Consider the following 27,174-nt stretch of genomic DNA (forward strand, 5'->3'; position numbering starts at 1 on the left):
TCTGGTCCCCATTGTATAGACAACGCAGCGAATATAGCCAACAAAAAAAATATTTGATCTGAAGGAACTGATTGCCTGCATTTTCGCAGTGACATAATTTTTTTTTAAAAAGACCCATCCAATCTGAATTTAAGACAATTTAATACTTTTTAAGGCCTTATTTTTAGGAAAAGTGATCTAAGACTTCAGACTTTTTAAGGAACCGGGGCCACCCTGTGTTGTCATGTTATGGTATAGTATTGTAGGGGGTTAAATATTGGCCAAACAACCAAAACGGTCCCCCTATGTTTGAAAGAGGGGAACCTGAATAGTGTATTAACATTAACAATTTAATGGCAATACCAATGGAAATTGCAGTTATATGACCATGGGTAAAATCAGAGCAAGACTGGTCAAAAGTAAGATGAAATAAAATGTACATTTAATAACATTGCAAATGAATGCAATCAAATACAAGGCAAACATGTTACAAAATGAAGGTTAACTCTCACCTAGTCTACCTTGATTATTGTAAATCAGAGAGAAACCAAGAGGTGAGGAAGGAGAAGGAGTAGGACAAGCCAGAGCTGAGGAGAAGCCCTCAGGAGATCAAGGCTTCATAATTCCCTTTATACCCAAGAACAACCAATCACACCACATCTGGACCCTTACTTATCAACATATGACAAGCAATGCTACAGTAAGTTACGCCATGAGGTGTGAGAGCCATCCAGTAGAGACCCTGTCGAGCACCTCCAGATTGGAGCATATGAGAGGTGGGGGCAGGGTGACACCCAGCCTTACAGTATACTATAGTCATGTTATTGTATGTTATAGTCACTGTGGGGATGTTCATGTAAAGTATGTTATAGTATATAGTCATGTATGGTTTGGGAGTGTTTGGGGGTTGGTTGGGAGTGTGTGTTGCTGTGGACTCACTTGGATTTTAATGGGCCATGTGAAGTTGCTAACATACACAAAGAATGTAATGTTTGGGTTGTTGCGGAAGTCAAAGTTCTCGTTGGAGAAGCTGTCCTTGAACTCCTTGATGCTGCTTCTGGACACAATGGGTATCTCCTCTCCAGTCTGGGTCCCTGCTGACAGACAGACAAGACAGGCAGACAAGACAGGCAGGCAGACAAGACAGGCAGACAAGACAGACAGACAAGACAGGCAGACACAGACAGACAGACAAGACAGGCAGACAAGACAAGACAGACAGACAAGACAGGCAGACAGACAGACAGACAAGACAGGCAGACACAGACAGACAGACAAGACAGGCAGACAAGACAGGCAGACACAGACGGGCAGGTAGACAGATCAAAAGAGATGAAAGGATTAGTTGAATGGGTTTAACAAAGTCTCTTAATGTAGACTAGGCATTTCCTAAAGACATTGTACTCTGTCCAGCGCAGTAGACAGTGTGTGCATGTGTGTGGAAGTGTTTGTCACACCTGTGAAGCTAGTTGCCCAGGTGATGTTCAGGTTGAAGTTCTTGGAAGCATTGATGAACATGTCCAGATCCCGATTTTGCTGCAGGAGACAGAAAAGGTATGTAACTGATAGATAGAACCATTGCTGAAAAAAATGACAGACAGACAGACAGGCAGACAGACAGGTGGGCAGACAGGAGCAGCACCTCGTCAGGCGTGGCCACGAAGTTGATGGCGGTGTAGTAGCGATCGTCTTCCTGTGATAGGCTGAAGGTGAACTGGTAGTCGATCAGCAACGTGTCTGCCGGCAGGAAACAGGAAGTGCTGTCACAATCAACCAGACTGAACGGGACCCTTCCAGGTAAACAGGTGGAAGTATGGCGTCGGGGGGGGTCAGATGGTTGAGCAGTTAGGGAATCAGGCTATTAATCCGCAGGTTGCTAGTTCGATTCCCAGCCGTTGTAACGCCAGTGACGTTGTGTCCTTGGGCAAGGCACTTCACCCTACTTGCCTCGGGGGAACTTGCTATAAGTCGCTCTGGATAAGTGTCTGCTAAATGACTAAATGTAATGTAAATGTCTCTGAGCCACGCTGCTGCTCCTCTTATGAGGGCTGCCCCCACCCCGATCGCTCAGGGAATAACCGCTTCTCAAAGCTCAGGGAGCAAACAGGCTTGCTCACTTATCCTCTAAGTGGAGTGTGAAAGTGCATCTCTTCTCATGGATGGCTCGGAAAGTCAGACTACTAGAGGAATACTTTGACTGCGAGTGCTTTGTGACTGACCGGAACAGAGATTACACTCCACTTGACGGTTGTGTTTTAGGGTGATTTTCTCCACCTACGCCTGTAATTGGAGTTCTACTCACAGTAACATGTTCCCTTGAGTGGGTTGCCTTGGTAACGGTTTTCTAGTTCACACCTGAAAAGAAAGAAAAAGAAAAATGAAAGTACTGAGAGAAAAGGTAGGGGGAGGAGAGAGGGTATAAAGTCCAATCAAGGGCATCAGCAGGAATCCAAGCGTCAATCTTAGGAAAAAGGCGGAAAAAGCATTTGTTCCAGCAATGGAACGGAGGTGAGGTTTGTAGGGGCCAGGGTTGAGTTAGAGTAAAGTGTACGGAGGAGTAGGAGGAATAGAGTGTTAGGGGCGGTAGAGTAGAGTGTTTGGGGGAGCAGAGTGACCATGCGTAATACTTACAGCTGGCAGTGGTCTCCTTTGATGCCCTTGGTGGTACAGAAGCACTTGCCGTTGTTGGGGTTGCACATGCTGGCATGGCCGTTACACTTGCAGGCTGGGAAGACACACCTCCCGTTAGAGACCAGAGCACGCAATGTAGACGTCGAGCCGCTTTAAGGCCAAATGTGGCGATTCTTGACATCTCCTGTTATGCAGTCAGTTAGCCCCCACGTTGAGCCCATGTCGGTGTCCAAGAGTCATTTACTCACGCAAAAGATGCAAAGGCTCCTGGGTAATGAACCAAAGTGTCTTATCCTTCATATCTAGATCTGATTCTAGCCTGGACCAGGAACAGAGCCTAAACTATTTCCTACAACCACTTCCTGCAACCACTTCCTGCAACCACTTCCTGCAACCACTTCCTGCAACCACTTCCTGCAACCACTTCCTCCAACTACTTCCTGCTTCCTGTAACTACTCACGTTGGCAGTTGCCTCCGTTGGTGGGATCTCCGTGGTAACCAGCAATGCAGCTCTCGCAGTGGCGTCCAGTGGTGAGGTCCTCACACTTCTCACACTCACTCTGGTTCACACACTGGCTGTGGCCGTTACACTGGCACGCTGCAACACACACAGCATGAGTATCACGGTTCCCTAGGCAACACTGACCCCCTCAGAACCCAATCACAGACTGTTGCTGCATTTATTTCGATCCTTGTGGATATTCTATTTGACTTCTTCTCTGACGGCACGCAGTTACTTAGACGACCGAATGCCCTTCATGGTTTCATGAAGTCGTTTCCTTTGAAGCGGTTAGGTGAGAGGTGGAGGCGAGGGCCCTACCTGGGCAGTGGATGAAGGACCAATTGTATTTGCTCTGGGAGGGGCACATGCTGGCGTTGAGGGCCGGAGGGGGGGTGTAGCCCAGGCTGGGCTGCTTGGAGGGGGCCGGGACGGGGCTCTGGAAAGGGCCCCTGAAGGAGCCCTCCATGCACTGACCCCTGCCTGTGCTGCTGGGGTCCGTACACCAGCCACAGCCAGGCTGATCCAGACACTGGCCACAGGTCCGGTACCCCAAACAGCTCTCAGCTGGCACACACACACACAGACACAGAGAAACACACAGAGAAATAGAAAGTGAGCGACAGAAAGAGAAACAGAGACGCAGAGAGGTTGGGGCAAACAGAGACAGAGGGAGAGACAGAGAGAGAGAGACCAAGAGGATGAGAGAGAGAGAGAATGAGTGGAAGAGAGAGCCAGAGGGAGAGAGAGACAGAGGAAGATAGACAGAGAGACTGAGAGGGAGAGAGAGAGCGAGCGCAGGGTCTCACGAGGGCAGCTGTTCAGGGTGTACCACTCCATGCACTGTCCGAAAGGGAAGGAGGCGACGTAGGCGTTGGAGTCGACGCACTGCCTCATGTTGCTGCACCACATGCACTCTGAGCTGCTACTGGTGCACTCACTGCAGCTGGAGCGCAGCGCGCAGGGCGTGCGACACTGCTTGGCACTGAGGTTGGCTGAAGAGAGGGGGAGGAGGGATAGCCAGTGAGGAGAGACAAAACCTCATTCACACAATAGCGTGTGTCAGAGTGTGTGTCTCAGTGTGTGTCTGAGTGTGTGTCTCAGTGCGTGTCTCAGTGCGTGTCTCAGTGCGTGTCTGAGTGCGTGTCTGAGTGCGTGTCTGAGTGCGTGTCTGAGTGTGCGTGTCTGAGTGTGTGTGTCTGAGTGTGTGTGTCTGAGTGTGTGTCTGGGTGTGTGTCTAAGTGTGTATCTGAGTGTGTGTGTGTGCGCGTGCGAGGCCCACCAGCACGTTCACAGAGGCTGCCGTTGACAGGGCTGATGCAGGTGTGTGCCTTGAGGCCCCCGGCGTGGGGCTCGGCCAGGTAGCCACAGAAGCCGGCGTCGCTGGGCTCGCCCTCCAGCCACTGCAGGGACGAGTTGGTGAAGGGGGACATGTCCTCCCAGCACCAGTACGACACGTTGATCTTCCTCAGGCCCACCCACGGAGTCATCGTCGCCTTGTACTGCCACACAGGAACACGCCAGAGGGTCAGCACACAGCCTCAAACTCCCCCCCCCCCCCCCCCCGAGCCTCCAGCCTCTAACCAGCCTCCAGGCCCTAGCTTCTGGCTCGGTGACTCTTCACGCAGTCCTCAGCGAACCCCTGTCCTGTATTGTTTTGGATGTTCCTGGGCTCTAACACACCTGATTCAAATGCATGTTCGTTACCAGGCTTCTACAGAGCTAGATAACGACCCGTTTATTTGAATCAGGTGTGTTGGAGCAGGGAAATGTCTATCTAAAACACAGGACAGGGGGTCCTGAGGACAGAGGGTCCTGAGGACAGCGGTTCCCCGAGGACAGGGTTGAGAACCACTGCTCTAGCTTTTAACTAGCCTCCAGATTCTAATATCTAACTTCTAACAAACCTCCAGCCCGTAACCTCTAGCCTCTAACCAGCTTGCAGTCCCTAGCCTCTAACCAGCCTCCAGCCCCTAGCCACTGGCCTCTAACCATCCTCCAGCCCTTAACCCCTAGGACCAGTAGCACAGACATTTCCCTTGAAGTCCAAGTTTTTAAGTCTGGCTTCCTTCAAATAAAGTAGCACAGACCTCAGTCTTCCCCTTCTGAGTTCCTTACAATGTGCTCATGCGTTTAAGGTTTTAGCTTGGTCTTATACTTCCGGAATCCGTTTAAGTTTGTTAAACCGTTGCACAAACGACCTTATCGATCAAAGAAAGGAAAACGAACTGAGGTCCCCCTGACGACCGCAACCCAGTGTTTCCCTCTCATTACCCAGACAGTGGGGCTCTGCCACAGTCTAATTAGTCCCGCCAGAGTTTCAAAATGAACCCTAAATTAATTTCACACTTCTCATAACACAATGTATAACGTATGAAATCCTCCTATATATGTTTAACTCTATTTACGTTTCAACCCATAACCCTCCAAGAATGTGTTAGTTCAACACAGGTAACACGTTTTAGTCTTCCTGTCTCATTCCATTTAATGTATTGAACTTTTTTTACCGCAGGCCAACAGAGGTCAGGGTTCCCCGCAGAAAATGTGTTCGTTAAGGTGGTAGGGGGGGGGCTAGTGATGCGGTGGATATTGTTTAGTTTTTTTTTTTTTTACGACGTAGTTAAGGCTGCAGGCATGTGTTGCTTAGGCGGCCGGCCTCAGCTGCAAAGTGCTGCAGGAAACCCTGGAGGTAAAACATTTGAAGCGATAACAGTTATCACAAGTGCTAGCGCAAGCAAACAAACAAACGGTCTCCGTGGAGACTGCATAATTTGACTGCTGTAAAATCACTTTCAAAGCAGTAAACTCCTTAAATGGTCATCCTTTACTAAGGAAACCTTTTAAGGGATTTTGTGTCAAACCCTTAAGTATGTCCCTCAGCCAAGGAGAAATTAAGCCTTAACTGTCATACTTAAGGGGAAAACTGAAGTGTTTCGTGCAACCGCCCCCTGGCCTCCAACTAGCCTTCCCCCCCTAACGTCTAGCCTCTTCCCAGCCTCCAGCCCCGAACCGCTGGCCTCTAACCGGCCTCCAGCCGCTAACTCACCAGCACGTTCATGATCTGCAGCTCCTTGAGGACAAAGTCCACCTTCTTCTGCGTGGTGAGGGAGGCCAGCACGGCGCTGCTGTGGCTGCGGCAAGTCAGCTTGGCGTTGTCGTACGAGTCGTTGGCCGTGATGAACTTCATGCACGAGTTCCCCACCAGCCTCCAGTTCTCCCCGCACACGTTCTCTGGAGAGGGAGGAACGGCCTTCAGACTTACCTTCACGGGGCACGGTTAGCGAGGTGGCATGGTTACGGTTAGCAAGGTTTCGAAATGGGTGGATTTAGCGTTTGGATTTGGCTGGATGGGTTTCGCTGGGATCACATGGGCGTCATTGTTGGTATGGGGAGCAGGGTTAGCGTTAGTAGCGTTAGCATGGTTAGCATGGTTAGCATGGCTACCTGGCAGAGAGATGCACTCCTGGTTGCGGGACTCCCACTGGCAGTTAGGGTTGATGGCACAGCTCTTACAGCTGGTCTTCTTGTTGCACACGTAGGAGGGGTTATCCTTGGGGCACACCTCATACTCCGCTATGGGGCCCTGGGACACACACACACACACGGTCAGTCCTGACACCTTCCCTTCAGAGTGCTGGGACCCACACATGAAGCCGGTCACACATGGCATTCATCAAAACACCCCAGCTTGCTTTTCACTGCTGCTTTCCTAGAACAGGCGTCAGCAAATCTCCCAGCCCCACACACACACACAGAGGTAGACCACTGGCGGCCCATTCCTGCTACCCCCCACCCCCCTCCCCCAGCTCCTTCATGCCCCCCAGCAGCCCTCCAGCTCCTTCTGCCACCCCCCCCCCCCCCCCCCGCCCCCAGACTCACCGCCGCTGCTGTGCAGTTGCTCCCCAGGGACACACACTGCAGGCCGCACCACATGCAGCCGTTGGTGTTGGCTGTACAGCTGTAGCAGTCTGTGTACTGGTCACAGCGCTGGCTGTCAGCGTCTACAGACACCACACACACACACACACACAGATAATTAAGTGTGTGGGCTTGACGTGAACTATTAATATAGCAATGTACCCATTCTTCCTCTTCATCCAACCCAGGTGTGCAGGGGGACATGTATGATTGAGACAGAGTGGGCTGTTTTGTTTGCGCGGGGAGACGTGCCAGGTCGGCAGCATGGGGGGGGGGGAGGGCCACCTACATGTGCGGGCACCGCAGCCGGGGGGCTGGGGGCCGGGAGGCTGGGCGTTGGGGCCCCCCCAGGGCAGGCAGACACCCAGGGTGGTGTTCCAGAGGCAGCGCAGGCCCGGGCCTCCTCCAGAGCAGCTCTCTGGGCTGGGCAGACCTGAGCAGCTGGCCGGAGTGTAGCTCAGGACGTCCCTCAGCAACAGGCTGTTGAAGCCTCCAAACACATACATCACACTGAAAGAAGAGAGGGATGGGGGGGGGGGGGGGGGGGAGGTGAGAAAGAGTGTGAGAGAAAGAGAGATAGAGAAAGAAAAAGGGTGGGGTGTGGAGCGGATGGGTGAGACGGAAGGAAAGAGAGATGAAATGATTTATTGCCCAGTCACCAGTGAGCAGAGCAGGCAGAAGACAGAGGGGGGGGGGGGGGGGAGAGAACATAAAAGACAGGCTACATGAGTATCGCGGTTCCCTAGGCAACACTGACCCCTGCTCTCCCTGTACCTCCCACGGTGTATCAAAGACATCCTCAGATCCCCCCAGGGCCCTTACGGTTAAAGACCGGCCAAGCCCCCGTCTCCTCAAACATCGCCCCCGACACCTCCACCCCTTTCTGCTGCTTCCTGCCGGCTCTGCTCACCGGTGTTTGCGTGAGGAATCATGTCATCCCTCTCCCTTCCTCCTCTTCCCTTCCTTCTCACCTATTCTATCCATACCCCACCCTCTGTCTTTCTACCTCCCTCTCTCGTCTCTTCAAACCGCAATGGGGTCACCCCCCGTGGGGAGGGGGGCACACTGATCAGAAAGGGCTGGAGAAATCCTGGTGGGGGGTGGGGGGATTGTAGCAGGGAGCAGACAGGGAGAGGTGTGTGTGTGTGTGTGTGTGTACCTGTCGCTGTAGACGGCAGAGTGTCCGAAGCGGTTGAGATGGTGGAGCAGGTCTGGTCTGGGCAGGACTGACCACTCGTCACACACTGCGGAACACAGGGAAACGTGACACCCTTTCTGTCACCATGACTACAGGCCCATTAATTGGCATCCTTCCTTAAGTGCACACAAGCTTTAGAGGAAGGGGATTGTCTTGTGACATTTATTAACTGGACGGCAGAACAGGACGACTCGTAGATGCTGGAGAGTCCTGCATCCGGTCTCCAGTACATACAGCTAACCAGGCCAGGATGGGTCCACAGTACCCCCTGGTGGGAGACACTGGTACTACAGAGAGAACCTGAACTGCAGAACGTACTGGCTGGAGACTGGCCCATTACAGCCTTCTTCCTCCAGTGTCACGCCCCTGGGGGGGAGGAGCTCTGGTCTCTCTCTGGCCAAACACAAGAGCCAGGCTGAGGTTTGACTGCCCCCCCCCCCCCCCCCCCCCAACGCTAGGAAAGGGAGTCACCAGATGCATCTCTCTCTGTCACTCCTCTCTTTACCCAGAGAGTTTTGAGCAGGAAACAGAAACTAGAACACCCAGTAGTTGTCTGCTGAGGATTATCAGGCGCTAGTGGACGTGGTGGTCGGTGTGTTCGGTGGAGCGGCGGTCCTCCATCCACACTCTACAGTGGTAATCCTACCACACACGCATGCACACGCGCGCACGCACACTGCAGGAAGGACAGGAGGTGCACCGATGACAGTGGCGCTGTGATGCTCCAATCATGGCGTCTCGCTCCCCCCCCCCCGAGAGCCCCGCCATGCTCCCTGGAGAGAGTCATTCCCCCACCTGTCAATCATCCTGTCAATCAGCAGCACCAGGAGAGAAGCACGATGGGACCTGCCCCCGGGGTGCCCTGCCTGCCACTCCACAGCTCCCAGACAAGCTGCAGTCTGTCTGAGCAGAGGCCCAGGAGAGAGGGAGGGAGGGAAGCAGAAGAGGAAGGGCGAGGATGAAGGAAGGAGGGAGGGAGGGAGGGAGGCAGAGAGGCAGAGAGGGAGGGAGGGAAGCAGAAGAGGAAGGGCGAGGATGAAGGAGGGAGGGAGAGAGACAGGAGGGAGACACAGCAGGAAGGAGAGAGAGGATGACAGAATGGAAGAGGGGGCGCAGGGGGCAGTAAACTCAATCTGAACACTGTTCACAGGACATCAACCTGAAGACTGAAGTCTGGATGTGACAGGTCATTTCATCTCCTATTATGGGATGTCTGACAACCCTTGTCACATCTTTAATCACCAAGGGAACACCAGAGTAATTGGAACGGCTGAACTCTGATCCGCTCTCTGGTTAATCCAATCAAACAATGGATTTTACTCATCAGACCCCCCTTCAGCCAATCAGCATGGGCAGGGCCGTCCTGGTGCCTAGCGTGTGAAGGCCGAGGTGTTGAAAGGACTAGCGATGTACGGCTGTGTTCCAGGCAGCAGTGTGGGTGTCATTTGACGTAGCAGTGCAGTTGTGGTTGTGTTTAGGGTGCAGAAGTGTGGTTATGGTGGTGTACACAGCATGACTGTCCAATCATGGCATCTCTACTGCCTTTACCGCAGGAGGCGCAGCACTCGCAAAGAGCTCTTGGGCAACGCCAAAATGTTATTCAGATCGGACAGGTAATGAAGGGCTTATTGTACCATTTTGTGAGCTGAAAATGCAGTAAGGCCTGAATGACTCTTCCTTTGTACAGCACTTACAGCTACGATCTATCTTAATTCATGTTCCGTCCCGGTGAATCCAACTAGGATCTTGACGGGTAATTGAGGGACTTGCTTTAGGGCGAGGAACGGTCTGCTTCATACAAGGTGTTCAGCAGGGGTTCCAGCAGCACTTTGCAGCCAAGGCGGCCGCCTTAACAACACCGCCTTGACTACGTTGTCCAAAAGGAAAATAAAAAAAAACGTTTTCTCCGCCAGTTTTCTCCCTTTCATTCCAACGGCAGTCTCTCTTCTCTAGAGAACTCAGTTTTTGGAGGAGAACCCCCCTCCCCTTCCCCCCCGGTCCATCAGCAAATCTCACCCTACCACCTTGACGAACACATTTTCCGCGGGACACCCTGTGTTCACTTCACCCGTTCATGAGAGCACACTCTATACCAGATTGGTTCCCCCATAGTGTGAATCAATGGGACTCAACATTGATGCTTTCAATATCCATGTCTAATTGGGTGAGATTCTATTAAAAAACAAGTCATACACAGACTACACATCAATACAAAAATAAACATGACAAAAGGGGTGGTTGCGGTGTTGGTTTGGGTGGTTGCGACTGACCCAGATCGTAGGCCATGAAGTCGGAGGAGAAGCACTTGGCCCCGTGGCTCATGGACGTGTCGTTGTGCGTGTTCCCCCCGAACACCAGGATGGTTCTGTCCACGATGACCGCCGTGTGCAGGTAGCGGAAGAAACCACTGTCCTTCAGGACCGTCCTGGAGGGACGCACGACACATCAGCACACACACCCACACACATACACACACACACCACCACATACACATATGACCGTCCTGGAGGAACACACACAAACACACACACACAAGACTCTCTCACCACTTGCTGCCGTCCACCTTGTACTTGTACAGGTCTCCGGCCAGTCCATACTTGTTAGCGCTAAAGGCCTTGTAGCCCCCATGGATGTAGATGGACCTGGACAGGGGGTCGTACACGCTGCTGTGGCCGTACCCCCCCTGGACCAGCGCCCCGTCCGTGCTCACCAGGCTCCACACGTTCTGACCTGGGGGGAGGGGGGAGGGGGGAGGGAGGAGGGCTGTGTTACAGGCCCCGGCTGGAGCCAAGGTGGGGCGGAGGTTGTGTGGGAGCGTGGATGAAGTGGTGGGGTGGAGTTTGTGGGGTCGTGGTGGAGGTGGGTGTGGAGGTTAGCGGATGTGGAGGTAGCGGGTGTGGAGGTAGCGGATGTGGAGGTAGCGGATGTGGAGGTAGCGGATGTGGAGGTAGTGGGTGTGGAGTTAGTGGGTGTGGAGGTAGCGGGTGTGGAGGTAGTGGATGTGGAGGTAGTGGATGTGGAGGTAGCGGATGTGGAGGTAGCGGATGTGGAGGTAGTGGGTGTGGAGTTAGTGGGTGTGGAGGTAGCGGGTGTGGAGGTAGCGGGTGTGGAGGTAGTGGGTGTGGAGGTAGCGGGTGTGGAGGTAGCGGGTGTGGAGGTAGTGGGTGTGGAGGTAGTGGGTGTGGAGGTAGCGGGTGTGGAGGTAGTGGGTGTGGAGGTAGTGGGTGTGGAGGTAGCGGGTGTGGAGGTAGCGGATGAAGTGGCGGTGGAAAGGGAGGGGTGTTGGGGTTTGGAGGTTGAGGATGTGCAGACGCGGAGGAGGAGACGACTCACCTATGTCGTACTGCTGCACTTGGTTGATGTATCCGTAGAGCGGGCAGTGTCCAAACATGACCAGCATGACGGGGCTGCCTCCCTCCAGCAGGGGGGGCACGATGTGAGCCGAGTGGCCCACCACGGCGTACTGCTCCTTGCCCCGCGGGCTCAGCTGCGCCCAGCTCTGGTTCTGGGTGTGGAACACCCACAGCTGGCTCGTCACGTTGCCCGTGGAGTCCATCTTCCCCCCGTACATGAAGATCTTTCCCTGGGGACGGAACACCGTTACACACCGCCAACCACCGTCGCCGTAACCATGCAACATCAGCAGGGTTTGGGTTAGGATGCTGCCTTGTGCAGGGTTAGCGTACTACCAGGGGCAGGGTTAGCGTACTACCTGGAGCAGGGTTAGTGTACTACCTGGTGCAGGGTTAGTGTACTACCTGGTGCAGGGTTAGCGTACTACCAGGTGCAGGGTTAGCGTACTACCTGGTGCAGGGTTAGTGTACTACCTGGTGCAGGGTTAGTGTACTACCTGGTGCAGGGTTAGTGTACTACCTGGTGCAGGGTTAGCGTACTACCAGGTGCAGGGTTAGCGTACTACCTGGTGCAGGGTTAGTGTACTACCTGGTGCAGGGTTAGTGTACTACCTGGTGCAGGGCCACAGTGTGTCCGTAGCGGCCCATGACAGAGTTGACGGAGCGGTTGAGAGGCAGCCAGCGCTGGGTCTGCAGGTCCAGGCTGGAGGAGGAGCACACACAGGGACACCGTCACAGTGCGCACACACACACACACACAGGAGCAGACCAAGGGCGTTCAGGAGGCTGCTACTCACGCTTGGACCATGTGGTAATCGGAGGAGTTGAACACGTATCCTCCCACCACCCACATGACCCCCTCGTGCACCACGGCCTTGTGGGAGGCCCGGGCCAGGCCCGGCACGCTGTACTCCTCCCGCGTCCAGAACGACCAGTTGGCTGGAACTGACACTGAGCAGTCGGGACCTGGAGGAACAGAGGATGCTGGCTCACGTGTCTCACGCCTGGTCAACACACACACACACACCTGGTCAACACACACACACCTGGTCAACACACACACACACGCCTGAAAGACACACACACCTAGACAACATCCACACTCTTTCTGTAATGACACATTTTTTCTCAGTTGTACAGAATTCAAGTCCAAAATGCAACATTTTACACGCCACACAATAAAACCCCTCCCTACAGCACGTATTGTAAATATGCTGTGTGAGCTTCGACAAAGTACAAAACAAACTCCTCTTGCAATAAACTACGGTACTCTAAACTACTCATTGCACTGTCATGACGGTGGTTATCCACTTGTTCAACTCAGCCCAGGCAGTTCCATTCGGTAGCTCTTTTAGATTACGTCTTTGTCTCTAGAAGACGTTTGTACAAGTTGACAAGCCTCGACCGTTGGGCCTTCAGTACAACAGGCCGATTGTCGAGCCCTGCATGTTTCACTCACAAGCTTTGAAACTAGATACCAAACTGACGTTAGCCAGCACACTGACAGGCTCATTCATTTTTCTAACCGAGTTACCACTAACTGAACCCTCTGTGAGAATGACTTACTTCCAGGGTAAGCCACCGCGGCTTGCTAGTAGCAAATTGACAAGTTGACATGGCCGACTGCCCAGTAACACTGAGTAACCAGCAGGCTGAACCAGTTATTAACCGTGGCGTAAACTGCAAGGTGCTGCGCCTTCAGGGGGCTTTCCGTTGGCTGCATTCTTCCCATTAAATAACCTGTCTTCTGTAACTACGCAATGTGTATTCACTTCTGCATGTTTATAAAGAAAGTGTGTCTATAAACCTAGAATTGTTTGGACCACAGTAACGCCATTCTGCCTTGAAGCCATGTTGTCGGTTTTGGACATCACCTGTAGGCTAGTAATTGCCTTCGTTTTGAACAAATCTTTAGCACGACTCAGGAGTAACGAGTAGTCTCAGAGTGATTCGTTCATCGTCCTATTGCAGCGCATTGGCACTGTAGCATAGGCTCCGTAGAGGAAACGGAAACGGTTTGTTCATCTCCCTTCCTGTGTCTTCGGGTAGGAGTCTTTGGATTATTTTTCCCTGTGACCTGCATAGGCTAGGTAGGCTCAGATCAGATCAGTTTAATACAGTCTGCTCCTCTCAGCAGATCCATTTAATACAGTATCTCCTCCTCTCAGCAGGAGAGCAGCAGTTTAATAGCCATCTTCATCCCAGGCTGTGAAACTAGGTAGGCAGGAGAGCCATCGGGGCACAGATGGTGTTTGGTTTCAAAAGTAGTAAGGTTTCAAAGTGTTGCTTTGAAGAGGTGTAATTAACCAATAGAAAAGCTCAATGAAGAGGAGGTTAATGACTCGTACATGGTGTACTGGGCGGGTGGACACACACACACACACACAAAGGCTAATGACCAGGTAAATAGAAACACACGCACACCCCCCCTAGTGATCAGTGATCCAGAACCAGAGGAGAGAGAGCCCACCTTGCCAGCCTGGGTTGCAGACGCAGGTCTTGTTCTGGAGGCTGCAGTGGCCCCGCCCCGGCGATCCACAGTTCGACACACAGTAGGGGGTGTCACACGCCTCGCCCTTCCAGCCCTCCTCGCACTCACACAGCACCGAGGCTGTGGAGTTCCCCACGCTGCACTCCCCGCGCCCTGAACAGTTATTAGGACAGGTGTTCACCCTGGAGGAGGAGGGGGGGGGGGGAGGGGTGGAGGGGGGGTAGAGAAAGAAACAGAAGGAGAGAGAAAGGAAAGAGTCTGCAGATTAAAATGATGTACAGAGAAAAGGCTGGGGGTCTCCAAGTGTGGGGTTAGTGTCCCAGTCTGCCTGTGGGGTTAGTTTAGGGGTGGGGTTGGTACAGGTTTGGGATTAGTCTAGGTGTGACTGTGGGGTTAGTCCATGTATGTACAATATGTGGGGTTAGTCAGGGTGTGGAGTTAGTCGCGTTATGGGGTTAGGCCAGATGTGACTATGGGGTTAGTCTTGGTGTGGGGATAGTTCAGGTGCTGGGTTAGTTCAGGTGCTGGGTTAGTTCAGATGTGGGGATAGTCCAGGTTTGATGGGGGAGTCCAGGTGTGATGGGGGATGGTCCAGGTATGACTGTGGGGTTAGTCTGAGTGTGGGGTTAGTCTGAGTGTGAGGTGAGTGACTGTGGGGTGGGTCTGAGTGTGGGGTTAGTCTGAGTGTGGGGTTAGTCTGAGTGTGGGATGAGTCTGACTGTGGGGTTAGTCTGACTGTGGGGTTAGTCTGAGTGTGGGGTGAGTCTGACTGTGGGGTTAGTCTGAGTGTGGGGTGAGTCTGAGTGTGGGGTGAGTCTGAGTGTGGGGTTAGTCTGATTGTGGGGTTAGTCTGAGTGTGGGGTGAGTCTGATTGTGGGGTTAGTCTGAGTGTGGGGTGAGTCTGAGTGTGGGGTTAGTCTGAGTGTGGGGTTAGTCTGAGTGTGGGGTGAGTCCAGGTTAGTCCAGCCCAGCGGGGCTCTCACCTGTAGGAGACGTTGAAGCCTGTAAGGTTGTAGGCAGCGTCGCTGAAGAAGTGCAGCAGGGCGAAGCCAGAACGAGACACCACCTCTGGGACTGTCTCGTTGCCATAGTGTTCAGGCACAATCAAGCCACTGTGATGAACACATTATATAGTTAAACACACCTCACATACACACACCTCACATACACACACCTCACATACACACACACCTCACATACACACACCTCACATACACACACCTCACATACACACACCTCACATACACACACACCTCACATACAAACACCTCACATACACACACCTCACATACACACACCTCACATACACACACCTCACATACACACACACCTCACATACACACACCTCACATACACACACACCTCACATACACACACCTCACATACACACACCTCACATACACACACACCTCACATACACACACCTCCCATCAAGGAAGTAGGTTTGTTTCAAACACGTGGGTAGGACAGTGTGTACATTAGGGCTGGCCGGTATGGCCTCAAATGTTTATCACGGCATACAGTGCTGATCCTAGCACATTTGGGCCTTGGGCAAGATTTATCACCAGGAAAACTCTGTTAAATATTTGTAGTGAGTTAGCTCTAGCTATAAACAATTATTACACGGCTGAATACTCGATTCAGTTGGCCTCCAATAAACATTTCACAATTTTAACCATTTTGGCATTGGATTTGTCAAACGCATTCTGGAAGATTCATTTTCGCACACATGCATGGCTTTCAGGTGGTGACAAAGATTCCTAGTGTTTCTACCTTTGGCTAGCCGCTAGCACAACAACGACACTACTTATAGAGTAGGCTACTGTTTGTTGGTCGATGTCTGATAACTTGAAACCAAACCATTTCCAAACGACAGAAGAGGGCCCCCTTTTTTTACCAATTCTTCTTTGTCCGGCAAATCAACCCCACTGGCGTTATTTTCAGACGTCGTTAACGCTTGCTTACACTTGCCAACAAAAGCAGTTTACTCATATGAAAGTTTGCTTTCTCTGGAGTTGCGCTAGCTTGTTTGTTGACTTTCACTGGCTGGCACAATGCATGCAGCGTCCATGCTGCAGGTTTTTGGGGGTAAAAGATACTAATTTGAACTAGCCCACTAGGCTGTATCACTTGACTTATATTTCATACCAAATAGAAACACTTTACTGAATACATGTATTTATATTGTGATATCCATGATAAGGCAACATCCATATCATGGCACAACGTAATACCGGTATTCGCGTTCATACCGGTATACCGCCCACCCCTAGTGTACATACACAAAATGTCCCATTCAATGTGGTAATACTTTACAATGCTCAATACAACTAACAGCCCTTGACAGCAGCTGAGGGAGCAAGGCTCCGAAGCTGAGGCCGGGGCTGAGGCCGGGGCTGAGGCCGGGGCTGAGGCCCACCTGAAGGCTGCCAGCAGAGGGGCGTAGATGGAGTCTCCGTCGTACACGTACAGGTGGTCCCAGCTGCACTCAGTGGCAAAGTGGTTGAACCGCAGTCGCAGAATGCTGTTGGGCCTGCAGACAGGGACAGAGTCAGCCTCACCCGTCAACTGTCTAGTGTCTGACCACCGCAAAAGACCTAAAGAAGCACGGCTATATGATTGACCTGGAGTACAGTTGGTTTCAGGATGACCTTGACTTGGGTCTCTATCTAAAGCTGGCAAATCCCTAGCACAGTCTGGAGAGAGAAGAAACTCCTAATTTAATATAGAAATAAAATACTGTATAAAAACAGTACAGTTTTCTGCACAGTGGCTAACAGTCACAAAATGATTGGTCGTTCATTCAGTGGTCTTCTAAAAATGGCCAACATCCACTAATCAAATCCCAGATATGTGGTGGGATGAAGGGATGTTTGTTCTCCTGGGTCAGGAAGAGATGAGACGGGAGAAGACAGGAGGGAGGGGAGGGGACAGGGGGAGACAGGACGGGAGGGGACAGGGGGAGACAGGACGGGAGGGGACAGGGGGAGACAGGACGGGAGGGGACAGGGGGAGACAGGACGGGAGGGGACAGGGGGAGACAGGACGGGAGGGGACAGGGGGAGACAGGACGGGAGGGGACAGGGGGAGACAAGAGGGGAGGGGACAGGGGGAGACAGGACGGGAGGGGACAGGGGGAGAAAGGACGGGAGGGGACAGGGGGAGACAGGAGGGGAGGGGACAGGATGGGAGGGGACAGGGGGAGACAGGACAGGAGGGGACCGCCTGCAGACAGCTCACTGCAGACTGTACCTCCAAGACGCCTTACAGCTGAGAGAGCTCTTTAACAGTCTCAAAGCGGGTGTCTGTTGGGTGCTTATTACATTATATTTCCTCCACCCAGTCAGAACTGTGCTGAGTGACAGCCTTTGTTCAGCTTCTCTAATGCTCTGCTGTTTAGCAAGCACCTGGATGGGGGATGGAATGAATGCTAAACTACTACACATTTGCATGGTTTTATATATTAAGAGACCATTGACTGATCGAATGAAATATGTGATCTATTGTATGGATGTGAATCTGCTGCTTGAGGAGAATCAGTGTAATATGCCAACAGTTGGAGTAGTCAAGCATTTCAGAGCAAACAACTCTGTTAATGTGCAAATGAACAAACAATAAACGTGAACTTAAGCTTGTGTTTTCATTGTTGACACTGGGTGGAGCAGGGTTAGGGTGCCCTTGTTTTGTGCGCGTGTTGTGGGTGAACCTACTGTCCCTCGATGAGCCAGGTGCACTTGGTCATGTATTTGTAGTTCCCTGGGCCGTCGGTCAGGAAGCCAGAGGGTCCAGACAGCCTAGGGGACACAGGTCAGAGGCGGCAGGTCAGACTCAGGAGAGGGAGGCCACTATAGACACCACCAACACCTCACTTCACACCCCGTCACATGACAGGTAACCGCATCCGATTGGCGGATTTCACGAGTATTAACGAGCTATGACTTCCCCACAAACACAGAAAGGTTCAGGAAAAGAGGAACAAGGGATTACTGAAGTGGAAAGCAAACCAGCAAACGTTCTGCTATCTGCTTTCTTCCCCAGCAGGAAGCCTGTTGGGGCTTGTCTCACTGTGGCCATGGTCAGCACAGAGAGGGGCCGACTGAGAGGCCCTGCCTGCTGTGATGGTAAAGCGGCTGAGGAAATGCTGAATGAGAAAACAATTGCATTTAGATAGCTTGTCTTTTACCTTAACATTACTGAAAGCGCTTAACATTTTTACCTCTCATTCACCGATTCACACACACACGCACACACACACACAGGCCCTGGCCTGCCCATCAGGAGCAACTTGAGATGTCGTGTCATGTTCAAGGACACTTCCACACGTGGACAGGAGGAGTCGGGGATCAAACTGCCAACCCTGAGGCTAGAGGGTGACCCTGGGGCTGGAGGGTGACCCTGGGGCTGGAGGGTGACCCTGGGGTTAGAGGATGACCCTGAGGCTAGAGGGTGACCCTGGGGTTAGAGGATGACCCTGGGGCTGGAGGGTGACCCTGGGGTTAGAGGATGACCCTGGGGCTGGAGGGTGACCCTGGGGCTGGAGGGTGACCCTGGGGTTAGAGGGTGACCCTGGGGTTAGAGCGTGACCCTGGAGCTAGAGAGTGATCCTGCAGCTAGAGGGTGACCCTGGGGTTAGAGGATGACCCTGGGGTTAGAGGGTGACCCTGGGGTTAGAGGGTGACCCTGGGGTTGGAGGGTGACCTGCTCTCCCTCCTGAGCCACAGCTACCAGGGAAGTGTACTACACACACCACCTCTCCTCACACTGTCACACAACACAGTTTACCACAGATGCCCCCTTTCCACCAATGCAAACCTGGTTCAGCGAGTGCTGGTTCGCAGCAGGTTCAACTGGCTCAACTTCTAAGAACCGGTTTGCTGTTCCACGGGCCAGAGACCCACATCGATACGACGTCACTGTTTGTATTGTACCTGTGGACGTCTGGCCCCTGGCACTGTAAGCCTCCATCTGCATCGACACACCAGAGATCCAACGTGTGTGCTGCTCGTCGTGGTCGATCGTCCTTCTACAGAACAATGCAAATTCTTTGCTGACGCTCACAAATTGTGTTGTTCTTGGTTGGTGACGATCCTCCCGCCCCCAGACCCTGGCGTGAGTGGAACGCTTCTCAAACAGATAGGGGTTGATGCCGCTCTGTAACCCGCTTTATTGGCCGGAACGTACAGAACTGGTTTGAGGTCGGCCACTGGCTCCAAACCCTCAAACTGCCTTGGTGGAAAAGGGTTGAGTGTCAAGGTGTTGCTGGTCTTGCACCCAGACAGATTCTATAATGTCCTGGTTTCAGACGGACTATATTGACCTGGTTTCAGATAGATTCTATAATGGCCTGGTTTCAAACAGACTCTATAATGACCTGGTTTCAAACAGACTCTATAATAGCCTGATTTCAGACAGACTATATTGACCTGGTTTCAGATAGATTCTATAATGGCCTGGTTTCAAACAGACTCTATAATAGCCTGATTTCAGACAGACTATAATGGCCTGGTTTCAAACAGACTCTATAATAGCCTGATTTCAGACAGACTATAATGGCCTGGTTTCAAACAGACTCTATAATAGCCTGATTTCAGACAGACTATAATGACCTGGTTTCAAACAGACTCTATAATAGCCTGATTTCAGACAGACTATAATGGCCTGGTTTCAAAGAGACTCTATAATAGCCTGATTTCAGACAGACTATAATGACCTGGTTTCAGACAGACTCTATAATAGCCTGATTTCAGACAGACTATAATGACCTGGTTTCAGACAGACTCTATAATAGCCTGATTTCAGACAGACTATAATGACCTGGTTTCAAACAGACTCTATAATAGCCTGATTTCAGACAGACTATAATGGCCTGGTTTCAAACAGACTCTATAATAGCCTGATTTCAGACAGACTATAATGACCTGGTTTCAGACAGACTCTATAATAGCCTGATTTCAGACAGACTATAATGACCTGGTTTCAAACAGACTCTATAATAGCCTGATTTCAGACAGACTATAATGGCCTGGTTTCAAACAGACTCTATAATAGCCTGATTTCAGACAGACTATAATGGCCTGGTTTCAAACAGACTCTATAATAGCCTGGTTTCAAACAGACTCTATAATAGCCTGGTTTCAAACAGACTCTATAATAGCCTGGTTTCAGACAGACTATAATGACCTGGTTTCAGACAGACTATAATGACCTGGTTTCAGACAGACTATAATGACCTGGTTTCAGACAGACTCTATAATAGCCTGGTTTCAGACAGACTATAATGACCTGGTTTCAGACAGACTATAATGACCTGGTTTCAAACAGACTCTATAATAGCCTGATTTCAGACAGACTATAATGACCTGGTTTCAAACAGACTCTATAATAGCCTGATTTCAGACAGACTATAATGACCTGGTTTCAGACAGACTATAATGACCTGATTTCAGACAGACTATAATGACCTGGTTTCAGACAGACTATAATGACCTGGTTTCAGACAGACTATAATGACCTGGTTTCAGACAGACTCTATAATAGCCTGATTTCAGACAGACTATAATGACCTGGTTTCAGACACACTATAATGACCTGGTTTCAGACAGACTATAATGACCTGGTTTCAGACACACTATAATGACCTGGTTTCAGACAGACTATAATGACCTGGTTTCAGACAGACTCCCAGGTTCAAGGCCATGAGTGTTCAGCAACAATACTGCAACTGTAAAACATTAAAATCCCAGGCTATCATCTATGACGATAGACAGCTGATAAGGATGGCCTGATCCTGGCCTAGGTCCGACTGGCACTCTGTACAACAGCAACAACTTCTATCAGTGTTTCCTTTAGGATTTGTATTAGCATTGGGGGCAGGTCTGTCTGAACAACAACACCCCCCCCCCCTCTCAGCCGAAAGAAAGTTCACTATATTTCGGAGCAGGTTAATGTAATAGGGTAGTCTACTACATAGTCTACTGTCTAATAGCTAATGTAATATTGCACATATTTTCGTCCTATTTCCCCTAAAGCAATATGGTTAGGCTACGTAAAGACACCCCTTCCACTGAGTTCTAAATGGCATAAATGCTGCATGTGTACACTGTCTGCTTCATTTGATCTTGCCATATAGGCTAAGCATTGTGTAGCAAATAATAACAATAAACCCACTATTAATTACATTATCTTAATGCGGTGTGACTACTTTAGTAATAGTGCACCTAAAATACAAACGTGAGCAAGGGCGTTTAGCAATCGCTATCGAATCAACAGCCACGTGCAATTTAGCTTGCAGGTGAAGAATACAAACAACAAAAATCAGTTCACTTGATTTAAATTATACTATAGACTAACACAATAACAGGCTTAAATGAACTGACAACATCAGTTCTACTACTTTACAGTTGTCCAGGACACCCAGTGGTACGCGTGTCTATGCTATTCTCCAACATGCACTCTAACAATCACTGCTGATAGACGGCCTATCGTACAGCCCTATTTCAGATACCGTGGCGGCAGAAATGTTGCCGTGGCGGACCGTAAAATCAACATAGAGGAAACACTGACTATACCTGATGGCTAGTTTCAACCCATGTTTACTGAGTGAGTCTACCCTACGTAATGACAGAGACCTCTCCGTCCCATGCTGATGATGTAGAGACCTCTCTGTCCCATGCTGATGATGTAGAGACCTCTCCGTCCCATGCTGATGATGTAGAGACCTCTCCATTTCATGTTGATGATGTAGAGACCTCTCCGTCTCATGCTGATGATGTAGAGACCTCTCCGTCTCATGCTGATGATGTAGAGACCTCTCCGTCTCATGCTGATGATGTAGAGACCTCTCCGTCTCATGTTGATGATGTAGAGACCTCTCCGTCCCATTCTGATGATGTCAGACCTCTCCGTCCCATGCTGATGATGTAGAGACCTCTCCGTCCCATTCTGATGATGTCAGACCTCTCCGTCCCATGCTGATGATGTCAGACCTCTCCGTCCCATTCCGATGATGTCAGACCTCTCCGTCCCATGCTGATGATGGAGAGACCTCTCCGTCTCATGCTGATGATGGAGAGACCTCTCCGTCTCATGTTGACGACAGAGACCTCTTTGTCTCGTGTTGCTGATTGTTCCAGCTGTCAAGCAGAGGGCATCTGTCGGAGCCATGTGGCACAGCAGCAAAAGAAGCGGGATTCCAGTGTTAACAAGGGCCTGGCTGGCAGACAGACCGGGACACTGTCAACACTGTCTGCCTCCAGTGTGTGAGCGTGGTTCTGTCTCCTGTGGGTCTTCAGCCTAATTCACTTCAGGCTGTCTGCATCTACAGGCAGGAAACCCCTACTAACACAGAGGAAGTAGGATGGCCCCAGAGTGGCTCAGTCCCAGCCAGTCACAAGGTCTCTCAGCGCAGCCGCCCACCGGATGCACTCAAGACGGAGCTTGTAGAGTTATAGGGACTTCTAGAACTTAAAGGCTGACAACGGTCGGATCAACGGTAACGACACACTGGAACGATGAGCGTTCCAGAACAGAGAATGGAGGTCCATGTGGCTGGATCCCATGAGGCCTCTCTCCATCACATTGACACTGAAACACTCACTTCATAGGGGCCCTGTCAGGGTCTTATCACACAGCGGGCAGACATGAGCAGATCAAAAGAGGGACTCAGATCAAGATCAAACACTCAATGCTTCGAGTTAGCACGAGTTAGCCAAGAGCAATACTTCCTATCGAAACACGCAGCAGGCTTGAGATACGGACCCCAAACGCGTCTTCTGATTTGTGCGTATGCGTGTTTGAACAGCCTCCTTAGTTCAACCCTCCACACGGGCTAGCCTCCAGGTGTTACAGGTGACGTGGCGTCGCTCGTCACGGTGGCTTCCTACAGGTTTTGCCCACTCCTAGGGTCAAACCAGGTCCTCTGACTCACAACCGCCTCAACTAAACACTGCTTTAGAAAGAGTGTTTAACAAACTCAACTCAGTCACACCACCCTAGCAGAGTTAAACACATCAAACTAGCAGAGTGACAGACACACCAGACTAGCAGAGTCACAGACACATCAGACTAGCAGAGTCACAGACACCAGACTAGCAGAGTTAAACACATCAGACTAGCAGAGTTACAGACACACCAGACTAGCAGAGTGACAGACACATCAGACTAGCAGAGTCACAGACACAACATACTAGCAAGTTAAACACATCAGACTAGGAGAGTCACAGACACACCAGACTAGCAGACACAGACACACCAGACTAACAGAGTCACAGAAACACCAGACTAGCAGAGTCACAGACACATCAGACAGAGTCACAGACACATCAGACTAGCAGGGTCACAGACACATCAGAATAGCAGAGTCACAGACACATCAGACTAGCAGTCACAGACACATCAGAATAGCAGAGTCACAGACACATCAGACTAGCAGTCACAGACACATCAGACTAGCAGAATCACAGACACAACAGACTAGCAGAGTCACAGACACATCAGACTAGCAGAGTCACAGACACATCAGACTAGCAGAGTCACAGACACATCAGACTAGCAGACACAGGCTGCCTCATCTGGGTCCTCTCAAGGCTCTATGGCAGCACTCCCCTCAAGACAAACACCAGCTCAGAACTCATCTCAACCAAAACTAGCTGCTTTTGATACCACAACACAAATCAAAAACATGTCTACTATTATGACTCTGATGGACAGCAGAGGTCAAAGTTCAGGCCGAAAGTGTGTCAACAATAAACCACACCCTGTGGTAAACCTAAGAATTCCAATCAATTCAGCCACCAGGCCAAACATTATAGAACAGGGTTCACAATCTTTAAAGGAAGTTTGTCCGTTTATTGCCACTGGAGATCACAGCCAATGAGCAGACAGAGCACCCCACACGCAAACATCACCCAAAATGTCCTGGATGCACTCAAAGATAGCAGTACTAATTGGACTAAATGCTGTCGTTCTATTACCTGCTCCCCGAGTTTAGACTGAGCTGATACAGACAGAAGGATAGACAGACAGATGTAGAGACAGACAGATATAGAGACAGACAGACAGAGACACAGGGAGAGAGAGAGAAGACAGAGAGACAGACACAGAGACAGTATGGCAAACTGTCTGTTACATCAGCGTGACTGCCTTTGAGCTTCTCAGTCATCACTTCCTGTGGGAACATGCCCAACTTTGGTTTGGATAGGATCGGTCAGAGAGCAGGATCAGAGGGGAGGAGAGAGGGTCCTGGAGGAGAGGTTCGTGGAGGAGATGGTCGGGGAGGAGAGGGTCAGGGAGGAGAGGATCGGGGAGGAGAGGGTCAGGGAGGAGACGGTCGGGGAGGAGAGGGTCAGGGAGGAGAGGGTCGGGGAGGAGAGGGTCGGGGAGTAGAGGGTCGGGGAGGAGAGGGTCGGGGAGTAGAGGGTCGGGGAGGAGAGGGTCAGGGAGGAGATGGTCGGGGAGGAGAGGGTCGGGGAGGAGAGGGTCGGGGAGGAGATGGTCGGGGAGGAGAGGGTCGGGGAGGAGAGGGTCGGGGAGGAGAGGGTCGGGGAGGAGAGGGTCGGGGAGGAGAGGGTCGGGGAGGAGAGGGTCGGGGAGGAGAGGGTCAGGGTGGAGAGGGTCGTAGAGGAAAGAGACGAGAAGGGAGAGACATGATAACGGAGACGGGAGGGGAGGATTAGAGGAAACAAATGAGGAAATCATAGCTTGTTTTCTGCCATACGGCTGAACGGTCTCATAAATGGGGTTATAAATGGATAAGTGCAGTTCCAGCCAACTCAAATTCCTGCAGTGTTAGGCTGACTGGGAGTTTCACATTTCAGCTACAAAGCAGGGATGGTAAATAAGCCAAAACATTCTCTCATTCTGGTCGTTATGTGTACAGACTACCAACCCACATCTCGTGTGTGTGATGCTACAGAAACAGACAGCTGTGAAAAGGGTAACTTTGTTCGGTCAATTATCCAGATAAAGCCGTGACAGCCAGCTACACATCACTAACATGCCTGAAACCGTTTCTAGATACTGATTTGACGCCATCCAGTTAGTTGCTGTGGGCAGAATTGATCCACACGAGATATTACGTGCCTTTAACAGTACGAGCGACGGTCACCACAACTTTCCCCATTGCTGTCATCAGGTCAATAAACTAGTCACCACAAAATAGGTTTGTAAATCATCAACACTTCCTTGTCCTGTTCACATTGGTTACTCTTAACAATGCGGAACACAGTTAGCTAGTTAACACATGAACCACAAACACGTAGGGGTGTCAAGATACATTGTAGCTAGTGCTACAACGTTGCTAATGTATTTTTTTGGGGACAATTACAGGGTTTTAACTGCAAGGAATTAGCCTTAGAAAGCACCTAATTGCAAGCTAGCTCTTCAGGGCCGATATTAACCAGGTATTAGGTGAGAGACTGATGGACAGTTGTCTAGCTAGCAATATTTCCTAGGACAGGGAGTTGGGTCTGTAGCTAATCGAGACGTATTTTGACTTAAGACAGCTAACGTTAGCAAATTCAATGTAAACAATTCCACGCAGCTGATTAGCCTAATATATCGGTCTCACCTGAACCTTCCTCCGCAGTGTTGGCATTGGTCCCCGACCCAGCCTGGGTTACACAAACAGCTGCCAGTAGCAGTGTTGCATTGCCCATTGAGGCACGGCTTGTCGCATTCTTTAGCCTCGGTGAACTTAGGAAGCCCACAGAACAAACCGAAGACACAGAACAGTAGCAGCGTTTTCAGCATTGAGCCGCGGGGACCTTCCTTCAACCCGCGGCTCAGGCTACGGTCAAAGCCTATGCAGGCCCGCCGTACTCCCTTGTCCATCCTCACAAAAGATGGCTGCTTGAATCAGGCACTCCGACTGTCCGATTATCCACGCGACGGACCGGTTTTCCAGCTCCTTTTTAAGTCGAGAGGAACGCTCTTGAAAAAACGTGTAGTATTTTTTCGTATCGGAATTTAATCTATTACTTGTTCACATCTTTCCGGCGGTTACGGTACCACCGCCGCACTGAGCCGCATATTGACATCTGGAAGTGACGCGAGGCGTACGGTCAAGTGGAGGAAATGCACAACGACTGTGAGCGCGAGAGCTTGAATAAAGCCTTTGTAGATGCGTCTCCACAGCGCGCTGATTTAATTTTCCTTTATTATAAGATAACTTAATAAACATTTTCTTTATTTAATTTAAATTAAAGCGTTAATATGTAAAAACTGCAAACCAGACACACTGTACAAATGTAATAGAACGTTTATTAAATTTAGACTTGTATGAAGTCATCATTTCAATGCACTTTATTGGATGAAGCGCATTCATATATTCATATACAAGTACCACCAATCCAAAAAGGATTGATTTCAGCATTGAACATAAATAAAAACAAATACACATATTTACAATTCCAGACAGACAGAGAATAAATTGTGTAGAGACACACTAGACCCCTGTGTGGAGATGGTTGGGGGGAACTGAACTAACTGAACATTCACAGAAAGGTTGTCAAGGAAACAGTGGGGCAGACTGAAGCCATGTCATTTCATACTAATAAATGTGTTGCTTTTGGTGACAACAAATATTCTAGAACATACACCTAAGTCTCAACTGTGAATGTAGAAAGACATGGTATTTTGAATGATCTCGTATTTCAAGAAACTAAAAGGAACATGCATTTTCTGAAGGGACAGCTACAGGGGCAGCTGTAGACAACAGATAAACTTTTGAGAAAAGACTTCATTTTTCCAAAAGACATTCAAAAAATCAAATTAACTATATATTTTATGAGACTGACCAAACTTACTCTAATCCCTATTCCTTCAGAACATAAAGTATCACTTTAGAGTCGTGAAATGTCAGTCCTCTGCAGAATATACTGATCTTTGCTCTTTTCAATCACAAGCATCAGACAGCATTGAAAACATCTAGACGTGCTTGAACCCCAGAACTAAAGAAACACTTGTTCCAGGTGTTGAACTGCCAGGAATCACCCGTTCAGACACGAGGGCCTAGGGTGGACTCTACTTCCTGCATCAGCGACAATAAAGATTTTACAGTGATCCAAAAAGAAAATGCCTGCCAAATTGCATCTTATCAAAAAAGTA

The 27,174-nt window shown here is 50.4% G+C and overlaps 1 protein-coding gene across 2 annotated transcripts; it reads right to left on the bottom strand.

Annotated features, from left to right (window-relative positions):
* Nucleotides 1-506: 506 nt before the first annotated feature.
* atrn (attractin) lies at nucleotides 507-26,130 on the bottom strand. Of its 2 annotated transcripts, none has more exons than XM_047049990.1 (24): nucleotides 25,637-26,130; nucleotides 17,781-17,864; nucleotides 16,490-16,603; nucleotides 15,054-15,182; nucleotides 14,050-14,252; nucleotides 12,377-12,545; nucleotides 12,192-12,282; nucleotides 11,560-11,809; nucleotides 10,773-10,956; nucleotides 10,497-10,651; nucleotides 8,188-8,272; nucleotides 7,318-7,538; nucleotides 6,990-7,111; nucleotides 6,555-6,693; nucleotides 6,157-6,341; nucleotides 4,393-4,612; nucleotides 3,920-4,105; nucleotides 3,432-3,677; nucleotides 3,072-3,209; nucleotides 2,611-2,704; nucleotides 2,282-2,334; nucleotides 1,622-1,716; nucleotides 1,437-1,515; nucleotides 507-1,073 (listed from the first exon to the last, which is right to left on the bottom strand). In XM_047049990.1, the coding sequence occupies exons 1-24, from the start codon at nucleotides 25,897-25,899 to the stop codon at nucleotides 859-861; spliced, it is 3,720 nt and encodes a 1,239-aa protein (XP_046905946.1). In that variant the 5' UTR covers nucleotides 25,900-26,130; the 3' UTR covers nucleotides 507-858. The 2 variants fall into 2 exon arrangements, with proteins under 2 accessions (XP_046905946.1, XP_046905935.1); XM_047049979.1 differs by having other exon boundaries at nucleotides 507-1,076.
* Between the last annotated feature and the right edge of the window lie 1,044 nt (nucleotides 26,131-27,174).

The sequence above is a fragment of the Hypomesus transpacificus genome, chromosome 3 (genome assembly GCF_021917145.1).
Source record: "Hypomesus transpacificus isolate Combined female chromosome 3, fHypTra1, whole genome shotgun sequence".
NCBI classification, from domain to species: Eukaryota; Metazoa; Chordata; class Actinopteri; order Osmeriformes; family Osmeridae; genus Hypomesus; species Hypomesus transpacificus.

Bases quoted from the DNA above. Each gene is read 5' to 3' on its own strand.
- atrn (XM_047049979.1), bottom strand. From the start codon at position 25,899: ATGGACAAGGGAGTACGGCGGGCCTGCATAGGCTTTGACCGTAGCCTG. The intron at 16,604-17,780 runs GTAGGTTCACCC...CCCTGTCTGCAG, and splicing joins ACCTGGCTCATCGAGGGACA to GCCCAACAGCATTCTGCGAC. The intron at 4,106-4,392 runs GTGGGCCTCGCA...CCCTCTCTTCAG, and splicing joins CAGCCTCTGTGAACGTGCTG to CCAACCTCAGTGCCAAGCAG.